We start from the raw sequence: 24,296 nt of genomic DNA on the forward strand, positions 1-24,296 counted from the left end.
ACATATAGAACATGCTATACGTTTACCAATCAATCCGTCACTAATATTATTTGATATTTTACGGTAGTGTGTTGATAATTTCACACATAAGTCGCTCCTGAGTATAAGTCGCACCCCCGGCCAATCTATGAAAAAAACTGCGACTTATAGTCCGAAAAATACGGTATTCCTGTTTTAGCCTCCCTCCACTGGCTGCCTGTGTCTTTTAGGATCCATTTTAAAATGATCTTACTCATTTTTAAATCCTTACATGGTCTTTCCCCACCTTACCTCTCTGAGCTGCTCCACCTCTATGCCCCCACCCGGTCCCTCAGGTCAGCTGATCAGCTGATCCTGGAGGTCCCTAAATCAAAGCGCAAGCTCGGAGGGGACAGAGCCTTCTCTGTTGCGGGTCCCAAAGTCTGGAATGATCTCCCTCTCCATGTGAGACAGGCCCTTTCTTTGGCTATTTTTAAGACCCTTCTTAAAACTTATTTTTATTCTCTGGCTTTTAACCCAGCATGAGACTTAAACTGTTTTTAACTTTTAACTGTTTTTAACTGCTTTTTATCGAACACATTTTTCTTAGGGTAATTTGTATTTGCTATGTCATTGTGTTTTTTACTTCTGTTTTAAATATATATTTTTTAAATCTGTCCTTTGCCTCTATTTCTTTGTGGTGTACAGCCCTTGGTTCTTCAACTGTGGTTGTTTTTAAAGGGCTTTATAAATAAAGTTGGTAGAGCCCTAAAGGGAATAAGCATTAGAAAATGGATGGATGGTATGGTATGGTAGATTGGATGTCACCTAGTGGTTAGATGCTCAGAAAACATTTTGGAAGGTTGGATTCTTTTGCGCTTAAATTTACCTTGTGAGGACATTTGTCATGCCCAAATACAAATTATGTACCGTATTTTTTGGATTGTACGTTTTTTTCATAGTGCGATTTATACTCTGGAGCGATTTATGTGTGAAATTATTAACACATTACCGTAAAATATCAAATAATATTATTTATCTCATTCACGTATGAGACTAGGCGTATATCAGCATGCGTCACACACACACGTCAACCAATAAAAATTTGGCGGGGGGGGCGGGTCATGGCAGAAGTGCATTGTGAACAAAAAGATGCTACCTGCTACTACTTTCCGTATCGATGAAAATTGATCATTTCAACATTGCCGGTAACTTATACTTTAAGGCAGTTTTGCGAAACCTGTGGGAGCAGTGGGTGATGGATGGAGGGATGCACCCGAGAGAATGCACCATGCATATTTCCTGGATGTCATTGGATGGATGTCAGTGACAACCGAAACCATCCTGTCCGGATTCAGAAAGGCTGGAATACCGTATTTTTCGGACTATACATTGCAGTTTTTTTCATGGTTTGGCCAGGGGTGCGACTTATACTCAGGAGCGACTAATGTGTGAAATTATTAACACATTACCGTAAAATATCAAATAATATTATTTAGCTCATTCACGTAAGAGACTAGAAGTATAAGATTTCATGGGATTTAGCGATTAGGAGTGACATATTGTTTGGTAAAGGTATAGCATGTTCTCTATGTTATAGTTATTTGAATGACTCTTACCATAATATGTTACGTTAACATACCAGGCACATTCTCAGTTGGTTATTTATGCCTCATAAAACGTACACTTATTCAGCCTGTTGTTCACTATTCTTTATTTTAAATTGCCTTTCATATGTCTATTCTTGGTGTTGGGTTTTATCAAATAAATTTCCCCAAAAAATGCGACTTCTACTCGAGTGCGACTTATATGTTTTTTTTCCTTCTTTATTATGCATTTTCGGCAGGTGCGACTTATAATCCCGAGCGATCTATACTCCGAAAATACGGTAATTGGAACTGCAACTGATAATGACTCTTGACGTAAGCGACGTACAGATAAAAGAGGAAGCGGCGCATTGTCTACCTTTGGAGTTGGCAGAGTTGTTTAGAAGCGACACAGAAGAATATTTCATGGGATTTATCAATTAGGAGTGACAGATTGTTTGGTAAAGGTATAGCATGTTCTATATATTATAGTTTTTGAATGACTCTTACCATAATATTTTACGTTAACATACCAGGCACCTTCTCAATTGGTTATTTATGCCTCATATAACGTACAATTATTCACCCTGTTGTTCACTATTCTTTATTTTAAATTGCCTTTAAAATGTCTATTCTTTGTGTGGGATTTTATCAAATGAATTTCCCCAAAAAATGTGACTTATACTCGAGTGCGACTTATGTGTTTTTTCCCTTCTTTATCATGCATTTTCGGCAGGTGCAACTTTATACTCCGGAGCGACTTATACTCCGAAAAATGCAGTAAATGGTTTAAAAAAAGGCACTATATTATACCAAAAGTAAAATGTGGTTGCAAAGATGGGTGTAGTGTGTGTATTAGGATTATCCCTCTGTTAACAAAACATATTTTTTCGAAAAATACTTTTAAGACAAAATCTATCTCTGTTTTTAAATCATGTTTTTAATAACAGTTTAATTACCGTATTTTTCGGAGTATAAGTCGCTCCAGGGTATAAGTCGCACCTGCCGAAAATGCATAATAAAGAAGGAAAAAAACATATATAAGTCGCACTGGAGTATAAGTCGCCAATAGACATTTGAAAGGCAATTTAAAATAAATAAAAAATAGTGAACAACAGGCTGAATAAGTGTATGTTATGACTTATAAATAACCAACTGAGAAGGTGCCTGGTATGTTAACGTAACATGTTGTGGTAAGAGTCATTCAAATAAATATAACATATAAAACATGCTATATGTTTACCAAACAATCTGTCACTCCGAATTACTAAATCCCATGAAATCTTATACGTCTAGTCTCTTACGTGAATGAGCTAAATGATACTATTTGATATTTTACGGTAATGTGTTTAATAATTTCACACATAAGTCGCTCCTGAGTATAAGTCGCACCCCCGGCCAAACTATGAAAAAAAACTGCGACTTATTGTCAGGACTATGACATGGATTTGTTTTGCTCCTTCGACGCAGAGGGATTACAGGACGAGCCAGGCGTGAATTCAGGTACATGATGATAATTTATTAATACACTCAATACAAAAATAATCAAAACAAATGGCGCTCACAAGGAGGTATATTACTAGACTACAAAATACAAACAGGAAACAAAAACACTTGCACGATGGCATGAATGAACTATGAACATAAACAGCAAGATGGCATGACTATAAACAACTAAAAAAAACCACTTACTGTGATAAAAAAAAACAGGAGGCAAAAATAGCAAGGTGCGTGGCAGGTGATCGTGGGCATAGAGAATGAGTAGCATATGTAGGCAATGCAATAGCAGGCATGAAGGCAGAAAGCAAATAGCAAAGTTCCCAGGATGAGGACAGAAACAAAATGGTATAAATAGTGGCTATGATGATTAGAAACAGGTGTGGGACTGAGGGCTGGGCGTGACTTGGAGACCAGGTCGAAACTAATGGATTACTATGGAAACAAACAAAACCAGGAAGTGTAAAACGGGAAACAAGAGTCCGAAAACAAAACAAAAATGATCAAACTTAAAACTGAATTACAGGCATGACACTTATAGTCCGAAAAATACGGTATATATGTTTTTTTCCTTCTTTATGATGCATTTTTGGCTGGTGCGACTTATAATCCGAAAAATACAGTAAGTGGTTTAAAAAAAGGCACCATATTATACCAGAAGTAAAATATCGGTGTAAAGATGGGTGTAGTGTGTGTATTAAGATGACCCCTCTGTTAACAAAACATATTTTTTCCAAAAATACTTTTAAGACAAAATCTATCTGTTTTTAAATCATGTTTTTAATAACAGTTTAATTCCTTCGTGAATTATCTTGAAACCAGCATCATAACTCCTGTAGTTTAGACTGTGTTTACATATTTGCTTTGCACCTTAGCGATGACTAACAGCCAATCTAACCTTTCCAGATGACCTTCCTCATTGGGTTTTGTCCGCCATGAAGAGCCTGGCTAACTGTGAGTAGAAGCAAAACATGACTGATATTTTAGTCTCAATTACTGGTAAATGTAAGATATACACTTTTGCAAGTGGTATCACTACTTGTAATCCGTTGGCACTTTCTGTGAGAAGAAATGGATTTGAACACTGGGCGAGCTAGAGTGCTCTTATTTTTAAATGTATTCCTTTTCAAGCTTTATATTTTGATTTAATTTAATCCTTTACTCTTTTTTATTTTTACAAACGATCTACCCTGTGTTACAACAAACACCAATATGGTTACGTATCCAGATGACACAAGTCTGTACAGTACTGCGTCTACCTTAATTGACCTAGAAAATAACTTCAATCAGGACCTGGAGAGATTGTCACGCTGGGTAAATGATAGTAAACTTGTTGTGACTATTGACAAAACAAAAAGCATTCTTTTTGGATTCAGGCATATGCTTTTTTATGACCCTCAGCTTCACATTTCAATGTCAGATATACCTATTAAGCAGGTTAAAACAGCAAAACTGCTTGGTGTGCTTTTAGACAGTAATGGTCCGATCATATTGATGGTTTTTAATGAAAATGGGAAGAGGTTTAGCCACCTACTTGACATCTTCAACAATGTGTCAAGTCTTACAGTCCTTGGTTTTCTGTCACCTTCATTATTGTCCTATTAGGGCTGGGCGATATTTTTAGGCCATGCCACGATACACGATATATATCTCCGTATTTTGCCTTAGCCTTGAATGAACACTTGATGCATATAATCACAGCAGTATGATGATTCTATGTGTCTACATTAAAACATTCTTGTTTCTTACTGCATTAATATATGCTTGTTTTATACTTTCATGCAGAGAGGGAAATCACAACTAAGTCAATTGACCAAAAGTGTATTTATTAAACAGTTATTAAGCAGTGGCATAAACATTCATGTCATTTCAAAACCGAAAGTGCAAGATTTTCAGAGACATTTTAAAACAAGCTATTAGTACACTTTTGTGCATGATGTCACTAAGATGACATATCAAAACAACACTAAATTAAAGTGCACTTTTTGTACAGAACGCCACTACAATAGTTTAAAACAAATAAAATGCACTTTTGTGAATGATGTCACACAAGATATTTCAACAACTGTCAAATAAAAATGAGCTGCATAATAGGAAATCAAATATTGTCCGTTCTTCGCTCTGGGGTAGGTTACTGCAGACATTATCTCCTTTTGTTGATGACTATTTTTTCATACGGTGTTGATGTGGAAATGTTTTGATGTTGTGGGCGTGTGGCACCGAATGGAGATGTTGAAATGCGGAGTAAGCACTCTTCATTCTCTAGCACAGGGGTAGGGAACCTATGGCTCTAGAGCCAGATGTGGCTCTTTTGATGACTACATATGGCTCTCAGATAATTAAATATATATAACGCTTTTCTCTAGTGACTCAAAGCTCTTTACAAAGTGACACCCAATATCTAAGTTACATTTAAACCAGTGTGGGTGGCACTGGGGCCAGGTGGGTAAAGTGTCTTGCCCAAGGACACAGCGGCAGTGACTAGGATGGCGGAAGCGGGAATCGAACCTGGAACCCTCAGGTTGCTAGCACGGCCACTTTCCTAACCGAATAACCGTGTAATACTCTTCCATATCAGTAGGTGGCAGTCTGTAGCTAATTGCTTTCTGGATGTGGGAAAAAGCGGGAGGCAGTGTGCAGGTAAAAAGGTATCTAATGCTCAAACCAGGGGTAGGGAACCTATGGCTCTAGAGCCAGATGACTGCATCTGGCTCTCAGATCAATCTTAGCTGACATTGCTTAACACGATAAGTAATGAATAATTCCGCTGGTAATCACAGTTTCAAAAATAACGTTCAAATTACAAAACATTCTCATGCATTTTTCTACCGCTCCTGTTCAAGATGTCGCATTAATGGTAAGAAGTATTATATTTATTATTGGTTAACTTTTAGAATAACAATGTCAAAAAGAATAAGAGACTTATTATACTCTACAAATGTTGGTCATACTTAAAAATGCACGAATTTAGTTGTATTCAGTGTTGAAAAATGTTATATGGCTCTTACGGAAATACATTTTGAAACATTTGGCTTTCATGGCTCTCTCAGCCAAAAAGGTTCCCGACCCCTGCTCTAGCAGGTGACTTTTCAAATGATGCTACATATTAGCAGTAATGCTACTTTTTTGTAGCAACACTTTTGCCCCACACTTAACAAATTACGGTTGTCTGTTGGACGTATTCCCGCTTGAAGCCAAACCACCGCCAGACGATGGACCCCCTGCTGTTTTTCTTGGGAATTCTTCTTCCTTCATTTGTTACCAGGATCACACCTTCTTTCACTCGTATTACCACTCGCACCACAGCTAACATAACCCATGCTGCTACCTCTGCCCCGCGAAGCCGTATACGTATATGACGTATGTAAGAAGGTGCGCTTGTTGTCTGTGATAAGGAGACAACAAAGAGTGGGAAACGCCTGTTGTGTAATACCCACAATTAAAAACAAATGTGAGAGCATATACTCGAATATCACGATATAGTCATTTTCTATATCGCACATTGACAAACCCGCGATATATCGAGTATATCGATACATTATATCGCCCAGCCCTATGTCCTATAATATGGTCCGCTATGACTAAGTCTGACCTGAACAAACTGCAACTTGTTCAGAACAGAGCGGCTAGACTGGTACTTAAATGTTCTTTGCGTGATAATATTTCATTTGTGCATTCACGCCTGTCCTGGTTGTCTGTTGAACAAAAGATGAATTGTAGTCTCCTTATGTTCTGATGTTAGATCAATCACCTGATTACTTTTACAAACAGTTTTTAAAATCCACTAACACACATATTCATGACACTAGGAATGCCAGCACGGATATTTGGCACTTCCTGCTTCCAGGACCAATCTCCTCAAACATACAGTCATGTATAGATGTACCGTATTTTTCGGACTATAAGTCGCAGTTTTTTTCATAGTCTGGCCCAGGGTGCGACTTATACTCAGGAGCGACTTATGTGTGAAATTATTAACACATTACCGTAAAATATCAAATAATATTATTTAGCTCATTCAAGTAAGAGACTAGACGTATAAGATTTCATGGGATTTATCGATTAGGAGTGACAGATTGTTTGGTAAAGGTATAGCATGTTCTATATGTTATAGTTATTTGAATGACTCTTACCATAATATGTTATGTTAACATACCAGGCACCTTCTCAGTTGGTTATTCATGCCTCATATAACGTACACTTGAGCTATACGGTGGAAGAGGGGTTAGCGTGTCTGCCTCACAATAGATAGATAGATAGTACTTTATTGATTCCTTCAGGAGAGTTCCTTCAGGAAAATTAAAATTCCAGCAGCAGTGTACAGAGTTGAGATCAATTAAAAAAAAAAAATAAAAAAAAGTAAATAATGGGGGTTTAAAAGGAAACAAAATAGAGAAATATTACAAAAAGAATAAAAACAATGGGAATAACAATATAACAGTAAAATAAGAATATAACAAGACAAAGTAGGCAGTAGTGACCATGTTATGGAAACGTATTGCACTGTTAATGTTTTGCATCCCCTGTCATCCTAATACCCCCCATCCCCCGTCCCAGAGAGGAGTTGTACAGTCTAATGGCGTGTGGGACAAAGGAGTTTTTGAGTCTATTAGTCCTGCACTTGGGATGAAGCAGTCTAGCGAAGGTCCTGAGTAGTCAGGGTTCAATCCCGGGCTCGGGATCTTTCTGTGTGGAGTTTTCATGTTCACCCCGTGACTGCGTGGGTTCCCTCAGGGTACTCCGGCTTCCTCCCACTTCCAAAGACATGCACCTGGGGATAGGTTGATTGGCAACACTAAATGGTCCCTAGTGTGTGAATGTGAGTGTGAATGTTGTCTATCTGTGTTGGCCCTGCGATGAGGTGGCGACTTGTCCAGGGTGTACCCTGCCTTCCGTAGCTGGAATAAGGACCAGAGCCCCCCGCGACCTCAAAGGGAATAAGCGGTAGAAAATGGATGGATGGAATAATGTACACTTATTCAGCTTGTTGTTCACTATTCTTTATTTATTTTAAATTGCCTTTCAAATGTCTATTCTTGGTGTTGGGTTTTATCAAACAAATTTCCCCCAAAAATCCGACTTATATATGTTTTTTTCCTTCTTTATTGTGCATTTTCGGCAGGTGCGACTTATACTCTGAAAAATACGGTATATCATTCTGGAATCGGTTGCCATTTCACATTATCTCTCACAAAACAAATTGTCATTCAAGACAGCTTTGAAGATACACCTGGCGTCACTATAGACAGCGATTTTAAACTAGACAAACAAGTGAATGGCGTTTTAAAATCGTGTTTTTATCACCTTCGTCTTTTAGTAAAGGTTAAACCGTTTTTATCTTTTAACCTTTTTGAACAAGTCGTGCATGCTTTTATTTCAAGTGGCCTGGACTACTGCAGTGCACTTTATGCTGGCATTAGCCAAAAAGCTCTCTCCCGGTTGCAGTTAGTCCAGAACGCGGCAGCACGACTTTTAACAGGGGCCAGGAAACGCCAGCATATAACCCCAATTCTTCAGAGTTTGCACTGGCTCCCTGTTCATTTTAGAATTGAATTTAAAACATCGCTGTTTGTTTTTAAAACTTTACATGGACTGGCACCTCAATATATCTCGGACCTCATCCAAATTTACATCCCTGCGCGCGCTCTGAGGTCCGAGAGCCAGCTCCAGCTCGTGGTGCCCAAGACCAAACTTAAGACCAGGGGAGACAGGGCCTTCTCTGTGGTCGGCCCTAAGCTCTGGAACACTCTGCCGCTCCATGTTCAAACTGCTTCCACAGTGGACTCTTTTAAGTCTCGTCTTAAGACCCACTTTTATTCTTTGGCTTTTAACACTACGTGAGTTGTGTGGTCCTCTGTCCTCTGTGTTTTTTATACACTTTTATTTTTATTTTACTGTTTTAATTGATTTTACCCTTTAAAATAGTTTTAATCATATTTGTTTTTATATTGTTTTTATTGGTTTTATTTTTATTCATTTTTTGTTTTATTCAGTCATTGGTGGAGCATAATATTGTTTTTAACATGGCTGTGCAGCACTTTGGAAACGTTATTGTTGTTTAAATGTGCTATATAAATAAAGTGGATTGGATTGGATTGGATTGCAGCTGCCCACATGATGTGAATTTTGAATGCTTTTTTATCTTATGTTGTATTTTTCCTTTGTATAATGTTTGGTAATGCATGTATTCTTTGTATTTGTATTTTGTACGCTTCTATATGGACCCCCGGATGACTAGCAGTCGCCTTGGCTTCAGCTAATGGGGAGCCATTCAATAAGCAATAATTTAACTGCCAGTAACCGTCTGTTTATTTCCAGGGCCAAAGTACGACAGTGCACAGGCGTCCTATCCAGGTTTTGAAAGGGATGTCTTCAAAACTGTGTCCGATTACTTCTACAGCCTTCCACAGCCATTACTCACATACGAACTATATGAACTGTTTATCAATGTGCTGGGTAGGTAGTTTTCTAATTTGGTCACTTTTTGACTATTGCAAAACCTGCTCTCTAAAAAACTTGTTTAATTGTGTGTTGTGATTGCTAACAGTGGTTTTTGTTGTTGATTCTTCTCTCTGTGGAAAGCTAACTGTGCTTGCTGTGTTGTCTTTGATTCCATGTGTACATGTACAGTACAAATTGTATCTAACTGAAGGTTCTCTCTCTCTTTTGCTTGCACTGACCCTCTGCCTGTAACACGCTTCCCCCTCTGTCTTCCTTTTCTGTCACCTTCCAGTGTATTGTGGGTACGTTGCAGCACCCACTGCGCACAACCGCGGCAAACGAAAGAAGCAAGACCTTCCGTCAGCGCCCCCTCCCGCCAAGACATCATTTCGCTCCACAGAATGTCTCCTCCTGTCGCTGCTCAGACAGGGAAGTTGTGATGAGACCGAGTCGCCGATGCGGGAAGTGCTTAGTGGGAAAGTTCAGTCCAAATTGGCTGTGCAGAGCGGAAACTGTGTTAGTGCGGACAATGGTCACTTGGGGAGAAGCTGCGTGAACCTGAGCACTGCTGGATCCTTGAGGCAGCAAACCAGGAGCTGCTCACTGGAAACAATCCTTGATGACTCAACCTCTCTGACAAGGCAACCAATGTTTTTGTCCAGTGATAGCTTGGCGTCTTCCAAGAGGAGCCAAGATAACGAACTTTGGGCACCTCTCAGTTATTCAGGATTTACTTCTGCTTCAACAACCGTTCCATCGCTAAGTGCTCCACAAACCTCCAACAAGCCGAGGATGCATAAATTGCGACCACGGAGTGTGGGCAGCTGTTTGGACATAGTTGTAGAGACCAATGAAGAAGAGATTAAAGAGATGAGGTGGAAAGGCCGGGCTGCAAGCTGCCTAAACGTAAACACTTCCGGGGAACGGAATCACTCCCTTGTAACTGCACACCTTCCATTTGCATGCACCAAGACACGCTCCGGCTTTTCGTCTTCTGCGACCAAAGCACACTCGCCTCACGCTGTTGCAGAACCCAGTAAGCCCAGACTGGCTTCCAGCACGTCCAGTCTTTGGACCTTGCCGCCACCCGCTGCGATTCGCCGTTGCCTCAGCTCTCTGGATGTGTCCAAGCGGCCTCGACTCACTTCACTGCATAAACCGTCTGCTCGTGTGCCCACCGCCAGCACGCAGCCCCCTCTACCCAAATCTGAACACAGTAAGACCTCCCCTATAACTTTCTGTGTGTCTGCCGATGTCTAATCCAACTAACCAACCATGTAACACCTAACCCTGCTGTGCTAGTGTGTCTCAGAATGCTTGCTCAAGTCAGGGTAAAGAGAGGTTGTTTGTAGACGATGATTGTTGTGACCCGTTATGTACAGAATGTAAAAGTGACATACAGCTAATTGGTAAATATCAACATTATAGAATAATGTTCATTTAATTAGATTAGAGTAAAATAGCTGTGAGGCAGAGAATCAGTGGACCAATTATGTACGATTGCTGTGCTCCACATGTTCATATTTTGACCTAGGGCTGGGCGATATGGCCTTTTTTAATATCTCGATATTTTTAGGCCATGTCACGATACATGATATATATCTCGATATTTTGCCTTAACCTTGAATGAAAACCTGATCCATGTAATCACTAGGGGTGTGGGGAAAAATCGATTCGAATTTGAATCGCGATCCTCACGTTGTGCGATTAAGAATCGATTCTCTTTTTTTTTTTAAATCGTTGTTTTTTTTTTTAATCAATCCAACAAAACAATAGTGAAGTGAATTATATTTATATAGCGCTTTTCTCTAGTGACTCAAAGCGCTTTACATAGTGAAATCCCAATATCTAAGTTACATTTAAACCAGTGTGGGTGGCACTGGGAGCAGGTGGGTAAAGTGTCTTGCCCAAGGACACAACGGCAGTGACTAGGATGGCGGAAGCGGGAATCGAACCTGCAACCCTCAAGTTGCTGGCACGGCCACTCTACCAACCGAGCTATGCTATGTAATACACAGCAATACCATAACAATGCAATCCAATTTCAAAACCAAACCTGACCCAGCAACACTCAGGACTGCAGTAAACAGAGCAATTGAGAGAAGACACAAACACGACACAGAACAAACCAAAAGTAGTAAAACAAAAATGAATATTATCAACAACAGTATCAATATTAGTTATAATTTCAGCATAGCAGTGATTACAAATCCCTCATTGACATCATCATTAGACATTTATATAAAAAAAAAAAAGTGTCAAAGTGGCTTACACTTGCATCGCATCTCATAAGCTTGACAACACACTGTGTCCAATGTTTTCACAAAGATAAAATAAGTCTCATTTTTGGTTCGTTTAATAGTTAAAACAAATTTACATTATTGCAATCAGTTGATAAAACATTGTCCTTTACAGTAATAAAAGCTTTTTACAAAAATCTACTACTCTGCTAGCATTTCAGCAAACTGGGGTAGATCCTGCTGAAATCCTATGTATTGAATGAATAGAAAATCCTTTTAAATCGGGAAAAAAATATTTTTTTTAATCGAGAATCGTGTTCAATTGAAAAAAAAAAAAATCGATTTTGAATCGAATCGTGGGACACACAAAGATTCGCAGCTCTAGTGAAGTGAATTATATTTATATAGCGCTTTTTCTCTAGTGACTCAAAGCGCTTTACATAGTGAAACCCAATATCTAAGTTACATTCAAACCAGGTGGGTAAAGTGTCTTGGCCAAGGACACAACGGCAGTGACTAGGATGGCGGAAGCGGGAATCGAACCTGAAACCCTCAAGTTGGTGGCACGGGCGCTATACCAACCGAGCTAAACCGCCTCTAGTAATCACACAAGTATGATGATGCTATGTGTCTACATTAAAACACTCTTGTTCATACTTCATTAATTTATGCTACTTTTTAAACTTTCATGCAGAGAGGGAAATCACAACTAAGTCAGTTGACCAAAACTGTATTTATTAATTTTGTGGGTTCTTCCGAGGATGTCGTAGTCAAAATGATTTGTGCAGTCCTTTGAGACATTTGTGATTTGGGGCTGTATTAATAAACATTGATTGATTGATGATTGATAAACAGTTATTAAGCAGTGGCACAAACATTCATGTCATTTCAAAACTGAAAGTGCAAGATTGTCAGAAACATTTTAAAACAGGCCATGAGTGCACTTTTGTGCATGATGTCACTAAGATGATATATCAAAAGAACACTAAATTAAAGTGCACTTTTTGTACAGAACACCATGACAATAGTTTAAAACTTTCATGCAGAGAGGGAAATCACAACTAAGTCAGTTGACCAAAACTGTATTTATTAATTTTGTGGGTTCTTCCGAGGATGTCGTAGTCAAAATGATTTGTGCAGTCCTTTGAGACATTTGTGATTTGGGGCTGTATTAATAAACATTGATTGATTGATGATTGATAAACAGTTATTAAGCAGTGGTACAAACATTCATGTCATTTCAAAACTGAAAGTGCAAGATTGTCAGAAACATTTTAAAACAGGCCATGAGTGCACTTTTGTGCATGATGTCACTAAGATGATATATCAAAAGAACACTAAATTAAAGTGCACTTTTTGTACAGAACACCATGACAATAGTTTAAAACGATTAAAGTGCACTTTTGTACATGATGTCACACAAGATATTTCAATAACTGTCAAAATAAAAATGAGCTGCATAATAGCAAATTAAATCGCTTTGTGGTAGGTTACTGCGGATGTTATCTCCTTTTGTTGTTCACTATTTTTTTCATACGGTGTTGACGTGGAAATGATTGCCTCGGCATTTAGTTGGTGTGGCACCGAATGGAGATGTTGACATGCTGAGTAAGCCCTCTTCATTCACTAGCAGGTGACTTTGCAAATGATGCTACATATTAGCAGTAATTCTACTTTTTGAAGCAACGCTTTTGCCCCACACTTGACAAATTACAGTTCTCTGTTCGACATATTCCGAGTTGAAGCCAAACCACCGCCAGACGATGGACCCCCTGCTGTTTTCCTTCCTTCATTTGTAACCAAAATCGCACCTTCTTTCTCTCGTATTACCACCCGCACCACAGCTAACGTTACCCATGCTGCTACCTCTCTTCTCCGCGAGGGCGTATACATATGTGACTTATGTAAGAAGGTGCGCTTGCTGTCTGTGAGAAGGAGAGACAAAAAAGAGTGAGAAACGCCTGTAGTGTAATGGCCGCAGCTAAAAGCAGCTGCGTGAGACCGTATACTCGAATATCACGATATAGTCATTTTCTATATCGCACAGAGACAAACGATATATCGCCCAGCCCTATTTTGACCATATTATTACAAAACCCCTTCTTGATTCAGCCTCAATTATAAGTCTAGTTTGATCAGCTTTCCCAACAATGGTCAATTATCCATTCCTATTAAGAAATTTAAATGCATGATTTGTGCAATGTTTGACAATGCAAGAAAGCTCACAGTTGATATATTAAGCTTACAACACCATTATATGATACTGATGTCTCTGGCTGTGTGCATGCAGGCCTGCTCCAGCCTCACAAAGAGCGCGTGGCCATCGAGGCCCTGCAGCTGTGCACCCTCCTCCTGCCCCCGGCATCTCGGAGGAAGTTGCAGCTCCTAATGAGGATGATGTCTCGCATCAGCCAGAACGTGGACATGCCCCGCCTGCACCCTGCCATCGGCACCCGAACTTTGGTGAGAGAGAAAAGTGACACCTTGTCATTTTCATATTTTGACACCATTGAATTTAAACTGAAGCACAAAATGACATGATGGTGTTCTGGAGTAGAGATGTCCGATAATGGCTTTTTTGCCGATATCCGATATTGTCCAGCTCTTAATTACCGATTCTAATATCAACCGATACTGATATATACAGTCGTGGAATTAACACATTATGCCTAATTTCTTTTGTGATGCCTCGCTGGATGCATTAAACAATGTAACAAGGTTTTCCGAAATAAATCAACTCAAGTTATGGGGGAAAAAAATGCCAACATGGCACTGCCATATTTATTAATTAAGTCACAAAGTGCGTTATTTTTTTTTAACATGCCTCAAAACGGCAGCTTGGAATTTGGGACAAGCTCTCCCTGAGAGAGCATGAGGAGTTTGAGGTGGGCGGGGTAGCGGGGGGTGTATATTCTAGCTTCCAGGAAGAGTTAGTGCTGCAAGGGATCCTGGGTATTTTTTCTGTTGTGTTACGGTGCGGATGTTCTCCAGAAATGTGTTTGTCATTCTTGTTTGGTGTGGGTTCACAGTGTGGCGCATACTTGTAACAGTGTTAAAGTTGTTTATACGGCCACCCTCAGTGTGACATGTCTGGCTGTTGACAAAGTATGCTTTGCATTCACTTGTGTGTGCGAAAAGCCATAGATATCATGTGATTGGGCCAGCACGCAAAGGCAGTGCCTTTAAGGTTTTTTGGCGCTCTGTACTTCTTCGTACGTCCGTATACCACTCCGTACAGCGGCGTTTTAAAAAGTAATACATTTTAGTGAAGTGAAGTGAATTATATTTATATAGCGCTTTTCTCAAGTGACTCAAAGCGCTTTACATAGTGAAACCCAATATCTAAGTTACATTCAAACCAGTGTGGGTGGCACTGGGAGCAGGTGGGTAAAGTGTCTTGCCCAAGGACACAATGGCAGTGACTAGGATGGCTGAAGCGGGAATCGAACCTGCAACCCTCAAGTTGCTGGCACGGCCACTCTACCAACCGAGCTATACCGCCCACTTTTTGAGACCGAAACTGATCATTTGTGATATTACATTTTAAAGCATTTATCGGCAGATAATATATTATCGGACATCTCATTTCTGGAGGGAACAAAATCAGATGTTTAGATTCCTCAAGTTGAGGAAATAAAAACATCTGTCATGCTTATGCTTGTTTGTATGCATTTTTAAAATCATTATTATGCCCTAATTATAGACTTATTAGTTAGCCAGCAGCAGTGTAAAATAATTACAAGACAGCAGAATACGGTGATGTTTTTCTGTATATAAAATTGTGGCCATAAAGTTTGAACGTTTCATTTTTTCACTTAAGACTCCCTTTGTTCCTATAATTAATTTTTTCAGATGGTGCACTCGTTTTCAAGCTGTGTTCTTGGCAGTGCTGAGGAGTGCGATTTGGACGAGCTGTTGGCCACTAGGCTGGTTTTTTTTCTTATGGATCATCAGCAAAGCATCCTGTCCGTTCCAGATTATCTCCTCACTGCCATCCATGACCATGTGCAGTATCTGCGCACAGCTCAGGTACCTCCGAAAATTGGCACTCACTATTTATACTTCACAAAATACAAATGCAACATTTGTTTTTCCCCATTTTCTACCAATTGATATATACAGTATCCGTGTTTATTTTCACAAAATGATTTATTGCAGCATATTCCAACTAACTTTGGGCAGAAGGTGGGGTACATTATGACTGGTCAATCACAGAGCACATATAGATAAGGGTCGTTGTGTATAGTAGATATATATACACATACACATACAGTCGTGGTCAAAATTTTACATACACTTGTAAAGAACATAATGTCATGACTATCTTGAGTTTCCAATCATTTCTACAACTCTTGTTTTTTTTGTGATAGAGTGGAGCACATACTTGTTGGTCACAAAAACATTCATGAAGTTGGGTTCTTTCATGAATTTATTATGGGTCGACTGAAAATGTGAGCAAATCTGCTGGGTCAAAAGTATACATACAGCTAGGGCTGGGCGATAAAACGATAACGATATATATCGCGATAGACATGTGATCGATATCAATAGAAAATGGGGTCGATAGAACGTTCGATAATTTCACTGAGTTCTGTTAGAAAAAAATAGTAAGAAACGCAGAGCCGGAACCGCACGGCATTCTGGGGGGTGTAGGCAAAGGAAGGGCTTTAGCCTTTCGACCTATCACGGCCGAGCCTGAACCGTAAGGCATTCTGGGAAATGCTAACGGGAAAAAAAAGAAAAAGCAACGATTGATTGATACTTTTATTAGTAGATTGCACAGTTCAGTACATATTCCGTACAATTGACCACTAAATGGTAACACCCCAATAAGTTTTTCAACTTGTTTAAGTCGGGGTCCACGTAAATCAACGAAACGGGAATATGAGTGCGGCAGCACGAGAGGAAATTGTAAATAAAAAAAACGTCACGTCACCAGTTTGGCAGTATTTTGGATTGTTTAAGTCCGATACGAATCAGAGTGATACTGTCTGCAAACTTTGCAAGGTCGTCTTCCCGACCAAGTCTTGGAACACGACAAACTTATTTTACCACCTGAGCCGCTCTCACCCGCTGGAGTACAGCAGCAAACCGCCACAACATCAGCCGGTGCAAGTGGAACAGCACCGAAGCGGCAACAACAGACCACCATCGAGAGGCACTCGGCAGCAGTGCCATAAGACAAAAATTCAAAACATTTTAAAGAAATAAGGGATGCAGTGGTGTATCATTTAGCGAAGGACATGCTACTATTCAGCATAGTTGAGAAGTCTGGGTAAGCATTTATTTAATGTCAATATTTGCACATCGACCAGTATTTTCATTTATTTGACTGTTTTTCTTAATGCTGACCTCGTTCTAAAGGTTAAAGGTTATATTTGAAATAAAAATATTTAAATTCAGCCTTTTTTCTCCTGGTCTTTATTTAGAATAGTTTTTTGTTTTTTTTTATCGATAATTATCGATATCGACTGATATGAAACACTTATATCGTGATACATTTTTTAGTCATATCGCCCAGCCCTACATACAGCAATGTTAATATTTGCTTACATGTCCCTTGGCAAGTTTCACCGCAATAAGGCGATTTTGGTAGCCATCCACAAGCTTCTGGCAAGCTTCTGCTTGAATTTTTGACCACTACTCTTGACAAAATTGTTGTAGTTCAGCTACATTTGTTTGTTTTCTGACATGGACTTGTTTCTTTGGCATTGTCCACACATTTAAGTCAGGACTTTGTGAAGGACATTCTAAAACCTTAATTCTAGCCTGATTTAGCCATTCCTTTACCACTTTTGACGTGTGTTTGGGGTCATTGTCCTGTTGGAACATCCAACTGCGCTCAAGACCCAACCTCTGGATTTAGGTTGTCTTGAAGAATTTGGAGGTAGTCCTCGTTTTTCATTGTCCCATTTACTCTCTGTAAAGCACCAGTTCCATTGGCAGCAAAACAGGCCCACAGCATAATAATAATAATAATAATGGATTAGATTTATATTGCGCTTTTCTATTGTTATATACTCAAAGCGCTCACAGAGAAGTGGGAACCCATCATTCATTCACACCTGGTGGTGGTAAGCTACATCTGTAGCCACAGCTGCCCTGGGGTAGACTGACTACCTCCACCATGCTTGACGGAAGGCATGGTGTTCCTGGGATTCAAGGCCTCATCTTTTCTCCTCCAAACATATTGCTGGGTATTGTGGCCAAAAACATCACATGGACAAAGATAAGACTTTCTAGAGGAAAGTTCTGTGGTCAGATGACACAAAAATTGAGCTGTTTGGCCACAATACCCAGCAATATGTTTGGAGGAGCATGGTGGTGGTAGTATTATGCAGAGAGTAAATGGGGCAATGAAAAAGGAGAATTATCTCCAAATTCTTCAGGACAACCTAAAATCATCAGCCCGGAGGTTGGGTTTTGAGCGCAGTTGGGTGTTCCAACAGGACAATGACTTCAACCACACGTCAGAAGTGGTAAAGGAATGGCTAAATCAGGCTAGAATTTAGGTTTTAGGATGGCCTTCCCAAAGTTCTGACTTAAACGTGTGGACAATGCGGAAGAAACAAGTCCATGTCAGAAAACCAACACATTGAGCTGAACTGCACCAATTTTGTGAAGAGGAGTGGTCAAACATTCAACCAGAAGCTTGTGGATGGTTAACAAAATCGCCTTATTGTGGTGAAACTTGCCAAGGGACATGTAAGCTAATATTAACATTGCTGTATGTATACTTTTGACCCAGCAGATTTGCTCACATTTTCAGTCGACCCATAATAAATTCATAAAAGAACCAAACTTCATGAATGTTTTTTGTGACCAACAAGTATGTGCTCCAATCACTCTATGACAAAAAAATAAGAGTTGTAGAAATGATTGGAAACTCAAGACAGTCATGACATTATGTTCTTTACAAGTGTATGTAAACTTTTGACCACGACTGTATATGCACACAAAGTATTCATGTGTGAACCAAATTATTTTCGAAACATGACCTTTGGTTTACATATATTGTACTTCTCTTAATTGAAAATGGGAGCTAATTATGCGTTTGTACTTCGTTTACACACACCACCTTGTGGTCAAATGAGGCTTATTGAAAGTATGAACTCAGCCATTTTCTCCACAGATCCCAGTGGACAACGCCGTCGTTGATGGTGGCAACGCAGTGTGCCATCCGCTGCCTTTGTTTACGTTCTGTCGTCAGATCAGCGGTGCAGAGTTTGAGCAGCAAAGGTTAGCATCTTCCCAGAAGGCCATGGAGGAGTTACTGGAGATGCTGGTGACGGACCAAAACATGACTGAGAAGGACAGGCGCAAAAAGTTGAAGCAGGTAAAAATAAAGCGTCCAAGTGTAAATTGTGAATTTGCATTTTGCTGCTTTAAATTGGAACTGCACTTTTTTGGGTATTTTGCGTATCGCTGTGAAAGACATGACGACGTGCAGTATGTGTTTTCTTTAAATGCAGTTTAACTGTTAAACAAAAGTCCCCTTACAGCGCCCACAATACTCCATTTTATGACTCGACTATTAACCAAGTATTAGTTATATTTAGAGATGTCCACAGTCGATAAATGCTTTAAAATGTGATATCGGAAATTATCGGTATCTGTTTGAAAAAGTAAAGTTAATGACTTTCATTCCACGACCGTATATATCCGCATCGGTTGATATCAGAATCGGTAATTAAGAGTTGGACAATATCGGAATATAAGATAACGGCAAAAAAGCCATTATCAGACATCTCTAGTAGGGCTGGGGGATAAGGGCTTTTTTTAATATCTCGATATTTTTTGGCCATGTCACGATACACAATATATACCTCCATATTTTGCCTTAGCCTAGAATGACCACTTGATGCATATAATCACAGCAGTATGATCATTCTATGTGTCTACTAGAGATGCGTGGATAGGCAATTATATAATCCGCAACTGCATCACTAAAGTCGTCATCCACCCGCCACTCACCCGAACCAACATTTCATCAAAGCCACACCCGCCCGTTTTTATATATCTAATATAGACGATGCAAGGAATTAGTGAGGTTAGAAAGTGTAACTCCCTCCAAATAGCACAGACACAATGGCTTTCTTGAACTGATTTATTTGAAGGCTTCCATTCCCTTCAAATTCAACGTGAAAACTGTAATAAATAAAGCACGTTACAAACGTAAAAATAATAACATGCACAGCATGTGGATCAAACATTTTACCAAGGAAAATACCAACAAATGACAAATACCTCGTCGGCCATACCCGGAAGTAGCTTCCTTACATCCGTCGACAGACCAAACGGGTACTTCAAAATAAAAGTATGCCCACATACTGTTTCAAAGAGTGGTGCTCCTTTTTCGTATGTGGGTAACAACATTTAACTATTTATAAATGTTGGATTTATATGAGGCTGGTAAGGTAAAGTGTTGTAGCTGACAAGTTTGGGCTACCTTGCTTCTGCAGCCTTCATCAGAGGTGTCACGTGATGTTAGCGTGACGTCTGTGACGTGATATATGGATTGTACCATCAAGAGTTGCCAGGTACAACACTTTACCTACTAGCCTGTACAAATCAACCATTTATAAATACACGTCAGTAGGCTAAATGAACCTCTTCAACATAACATTTAATTATGTATAATGTAGCGGCTGGCTACGGGGTGTTAGCCAATGACTTTGGCTGGGGTGCGGGACTTCCGGGAGAGATAGGGAAGTGACGTTATCGACAGGAAGTGAGAATTCGAGTTGTCCCAGGAAAAGCGTTAGAGACATGAGAGCCGTTGTGTGGTTGTATTACATCTTGTGCAATAAAGACAAGACAAACGAAGAAGTTTTATGAGCCTACATTCCTGGGATTATTACAATATATATTTCCGAATTGGGTCAACCGCCACCCGCCCGAATGTATTTAAAATAAATTTTTTCGTCATGTCACCCGCCCGACCCGCGGTTTATCCGCGGACGTGACCGCAAACCGCGCATCTCTAGTGTCTACATTAAAACATTCTTCTTCATACTGCATTAATATATGCAACTTTTAAACTTTCATGCAGAGAGGGAAATCACAACTAAAAGTGTATTTATTAAACAGTTATTAAGCAGTGGCACAAACATTCATGTCATTTTTAGGGCTATATAAGTAAACATTGATTGATGATTGATTGATTTCTAAAGCAGAAAGTGCAAGATTGTCAGAGACATTTTAAAACAAGCTATTAGTGCCCTTTTGTGCATGATGTCACTAAGATGACATATCAAAACAACACTAAATTAAAGTGCACTTTTTGTACAGAACGCCACTACAATAGTTAAAAACAAATAAAGTGCACTTTTGTGCATGATGTCACACAAGATATTTCAATACCTGTCAAAAATGAGCTGCATAATTGGAAATCAAATCGCTATGTGGTAGATTACTGCGGACGTTATCTCCTGTTGTTGACTATTTCTTTCATACGGTGTTGATCTGGAAATGTTTGCCTCGGTATTTTGATGGTGTGGCACCGATTGGAGATGTTGACACGCGGAGGAATAACTTCATTTTCTAGCAGGTGACTTTTCAAATGATGCTACATATTAGCAGTAATGCTACTTTTTGTAGCAACGCTTGTGCCCCACACTTGACCAATAAAGTTGTCTATTCGACATATTCCCAGTTGAAACCGAACCACCGCCAGACGATGGACTCTGCGGTTTTTCTTGGGAATTAATTCTTCCTTCATTTCTTACCAGAGTCGTACCTTCCCTCGCTCTCGTATTACCACTCGCACGGCTCCGCTAGCATCACAGCTAATGTTACACATGCTGCAACCTCTCAGCTCCGCGAGGGCGTATTCGTATGTGACGTATGAGGTGACAGTATGTGGCGTGTGCAAGAAAGTGCGCTTGCTGTCTGTGAGAAGGAGCGACAACAGAGTGCAGAGTGGGAAGAGAGCCTGTAGTGTAGTGCTCGCAGCTAAAAGCAACTGCGTGAGAACAATATAGTCATTTTCTATATCGCACATAGACAAATCCGCGATATATCCAGTATATCGATATATTGCCCAGCCCTAATCTCTAGTCATATTATTATAAGCGCTAACGCAGACGAACTACAAACCCCGTTTCCATATGAGTTGGGAAATTGTCTTAGATGTAAATATAAACAGAATACAATGATTTGCAAATCATTTTCAACCCGTATTCGGTTGAATATGCTACAAAGACAACATATTTGATGTTCAAACTGATAAACATTTTTCTTTTTTTCAAATAATCATTAACTTTAGAATTTAATGCCAGCAACACGTGACAAAGAAGTTGGGAAAGGTGGCAATAAATACTGATGAAGTTGAGGAATGCTCATCAAACACTTATTGGGTACATCCCACAGGTGTGCAGGCTAATTGGGAACAGGTGGGTGCCATGATTGGGTATAAAAGCAGCTTTCATGAAATGCTAAGTAATTCACAAACAAGGATGCGGGGAGGGTCACCACTTTGTAAGCAAATTGTCGAACAGTTTTAGAACATTTCTCAACGAGCTATTGCATGGAATTTAGGGATTTTACCATCTACGGTCCGTAAAATCATCAAAAAGTTCAGAGAATCTGTAGAAATCACTGCACGTAAGCGATGATATTACGGACTTTTGATCTCCTCAGGCATCAAAAACCGACATCAGTGTGTAAAGGATATCACCACATGGGCTCAGGAACACTTCATAAAACCACTGTCAGTTACTACAGTTGGTCGCTACATCTGTAAGTGCAAGTTAAAACTCTGCTATGCAAAGCCAAACCCATTTATAAACAATATCCTGAAACGCCACCAGCTTGGCTGGGCCCGAGCTCACCTAAGATGGACTGATGCCAAGTGGAAAGGTGGTCTGTGGTCTGACGAGTCCACATTTCAAATTATATTTGGAAACAGAGGTAGTGGTGTCCTCCAGAACAAAGAGGAAAATAACCATTCGGATTGTTATAGGCGCAAAGTTCAAAAGCCAGCATCGGTGGCATGGGTAACTTACACATCTGGGAAGGCACCATTAATGCTGAAAGGTCCATACAGGTTTTGGAGCAACATATGTTGTCATCCAAGCAACGTTATCGTGGACACCCCTGCTTATTTCAGCAAGACAAGTGTTACAACAGCGTGGTTTCGTAAAAAAAGAGTGCAGGTACTTTCCTGGCCCGCCTGCAGTCCAGACCTGTCTCCCATGGAAAATGTGTGGCGCATTATGAAGCGTAAAATACGACAGCGGAGACCCCGGACTGTTGAACGACTGAAGCTCTACATAAAACAAGAATGGGAAAGAATTCCACTTTCAAAGCTTCAACAATTAGTTTCCTCAGTTCCCAAACCTTGAGTGTCGTTAAAAGAAATGGTGATGTAACACAGTGGTGAACATGCCCTTTCCCAATTACTTTGGCACGTGTTGCAGCCATGAAATCCTAAGGTAATTATTTTTTGCAAAAAAAAAATAAACTTTGTAAGTTTGAACATCAAATATCTTGTCTTTGTAATGCAATCAATTAAATATGGGTTGAAAAGGATTTGCAAATCATTGTATTCCGTATATATTTACATCTGACACAATTTCCCAACTCATATGGAAACGGGGTTTGTATATAAGGCCGCTCCATTTGTAATCCAAGTGTGTTTCAACATTGTTTTTTTTCAGTTTCAGAAGCAGTACCCTGACATCTATGCTCAGCGGTTCCCCCCCACAGAGAAGGCAAGTAAGACTGACAACATGCCAAAGATTAAAGCTCCACTGCTCAATATCAAGAAGACCAAAGTTTTCAGTATCAGGAACTAAAACCGGCGACGGGTCTCACTGTTGCTGACATTCGGCCTCCAGCTAAGATCGCTGCACTAGAACTGCACTCTCACACTGTTACCTTGGAAACCATGATCACTGTTTGTGCAACTCAGCTGGGATATTTTAGTCAGGTTTTAGTTAGGTGTCCACTTGTGTGCGTGTTTATGCCAGTTGTACCTATTTGGGAAATTAGAATTCTTGAGTTACAAAAGTTATGCCAGTGGCTTGATATCAATGGCTTGAAAAGCAAATACGCTTATTAAGCTTGTCAAAATTACTATTCATTTTCACACGGGTGAATTTTTATTCAAAATGTTCAGTGCTTGCTTGTACAGTATAAGTTTGTGTTAAGTTTTCCAGATTGTTTAAGCTTTATGTTGTTTAAAGTCAGCTTGAACGGCATCTTAGTTAATTGGCTGTTGTGTAGTAATGTTTTGCACTGGGTTTAGAACTTCATAATTCAATGTTTTATTTATACAAAGGGTATACTCGTAACATAACAGACTCCTTTTTCAGAAGGGTTCTATTAGACACATGCAATTGTTTAGAGGATAAAGTTCATTCCTAAAACTTACAATCAAATAGTGCTTTTCGGGAATTACTTTGAATTGAAACCATCTTGTATTTATTGATCTCATTTTTTTTTATGAAGTATTATTTTATTAGTATTGGTTACCTCTATTATGCACTGCAGTGTTTATGAAGCCCAGTTGCACACTTTTCCTCCATGTCCTCAACTATGCAAATTCTTGGGAAATAAACATTGAGCTGTT

General features: G+C 39.6%; 1 protein-coding gene across 3 annotated transcripts in view; it reads left to right on the forward strand.

Annotated features, from left to right (window-relative positions):
* The window catches only part of depdc1a (DEP domain containing 1a), a 34,601-nt gene extending 10,305 nt beyond the window's left edge, over positions 1–24,296 (forward strand). For 2 of the 3 annotated variants that reach the window (XM_061883815.1, XM_061883814.1), the window contains exons 6-12: positions 3,948–3,995; positions 9,360–9,497; positions 9,775–10,698; positions 14,013–14,185; positions 15,575–15,751; positions 18,855–19,058; positions 23,383–24,296. In XM_061883815.1, the coding sequence (XP_061739799.1) occupies positions 3,948–3,995; positions 9,360–9,497; positions 9,775–10,698; positions 14,013–14,185; positions 15,575–15,751; positions 18,855–19,058; positions 23,383–23,520 (1,802 nt within the window). In that variant the 3' untranslated portion in view covers positions 23,521–24,296. The remainder of the gene's footprint in view (positions 1–3,947; positions 3,996–9,359; positions 9,498–9,774; positions 10,699–14,012; positions 14,186–15,574; positions 15,752–18,854; positions 19,059–23,382) is intronic. The other variant, XM_061883816.1, reaches the window with a different exon arrangement.

Source organism: Nerophis ophidion, linkage group LG22, assembly GCF_033978795.1.
Source record: "Nerophis ophidion isolate RoL-2023_Sa linkage group LG22, RoL_Noph_v1.0, whole genome shotgun sequence".
NCBI lineage: Eukaryota > Metazoa > Chordata > Actinopteri > Syngnathiformes > Syngnathidae > Nerophis > Nerophis ophidion.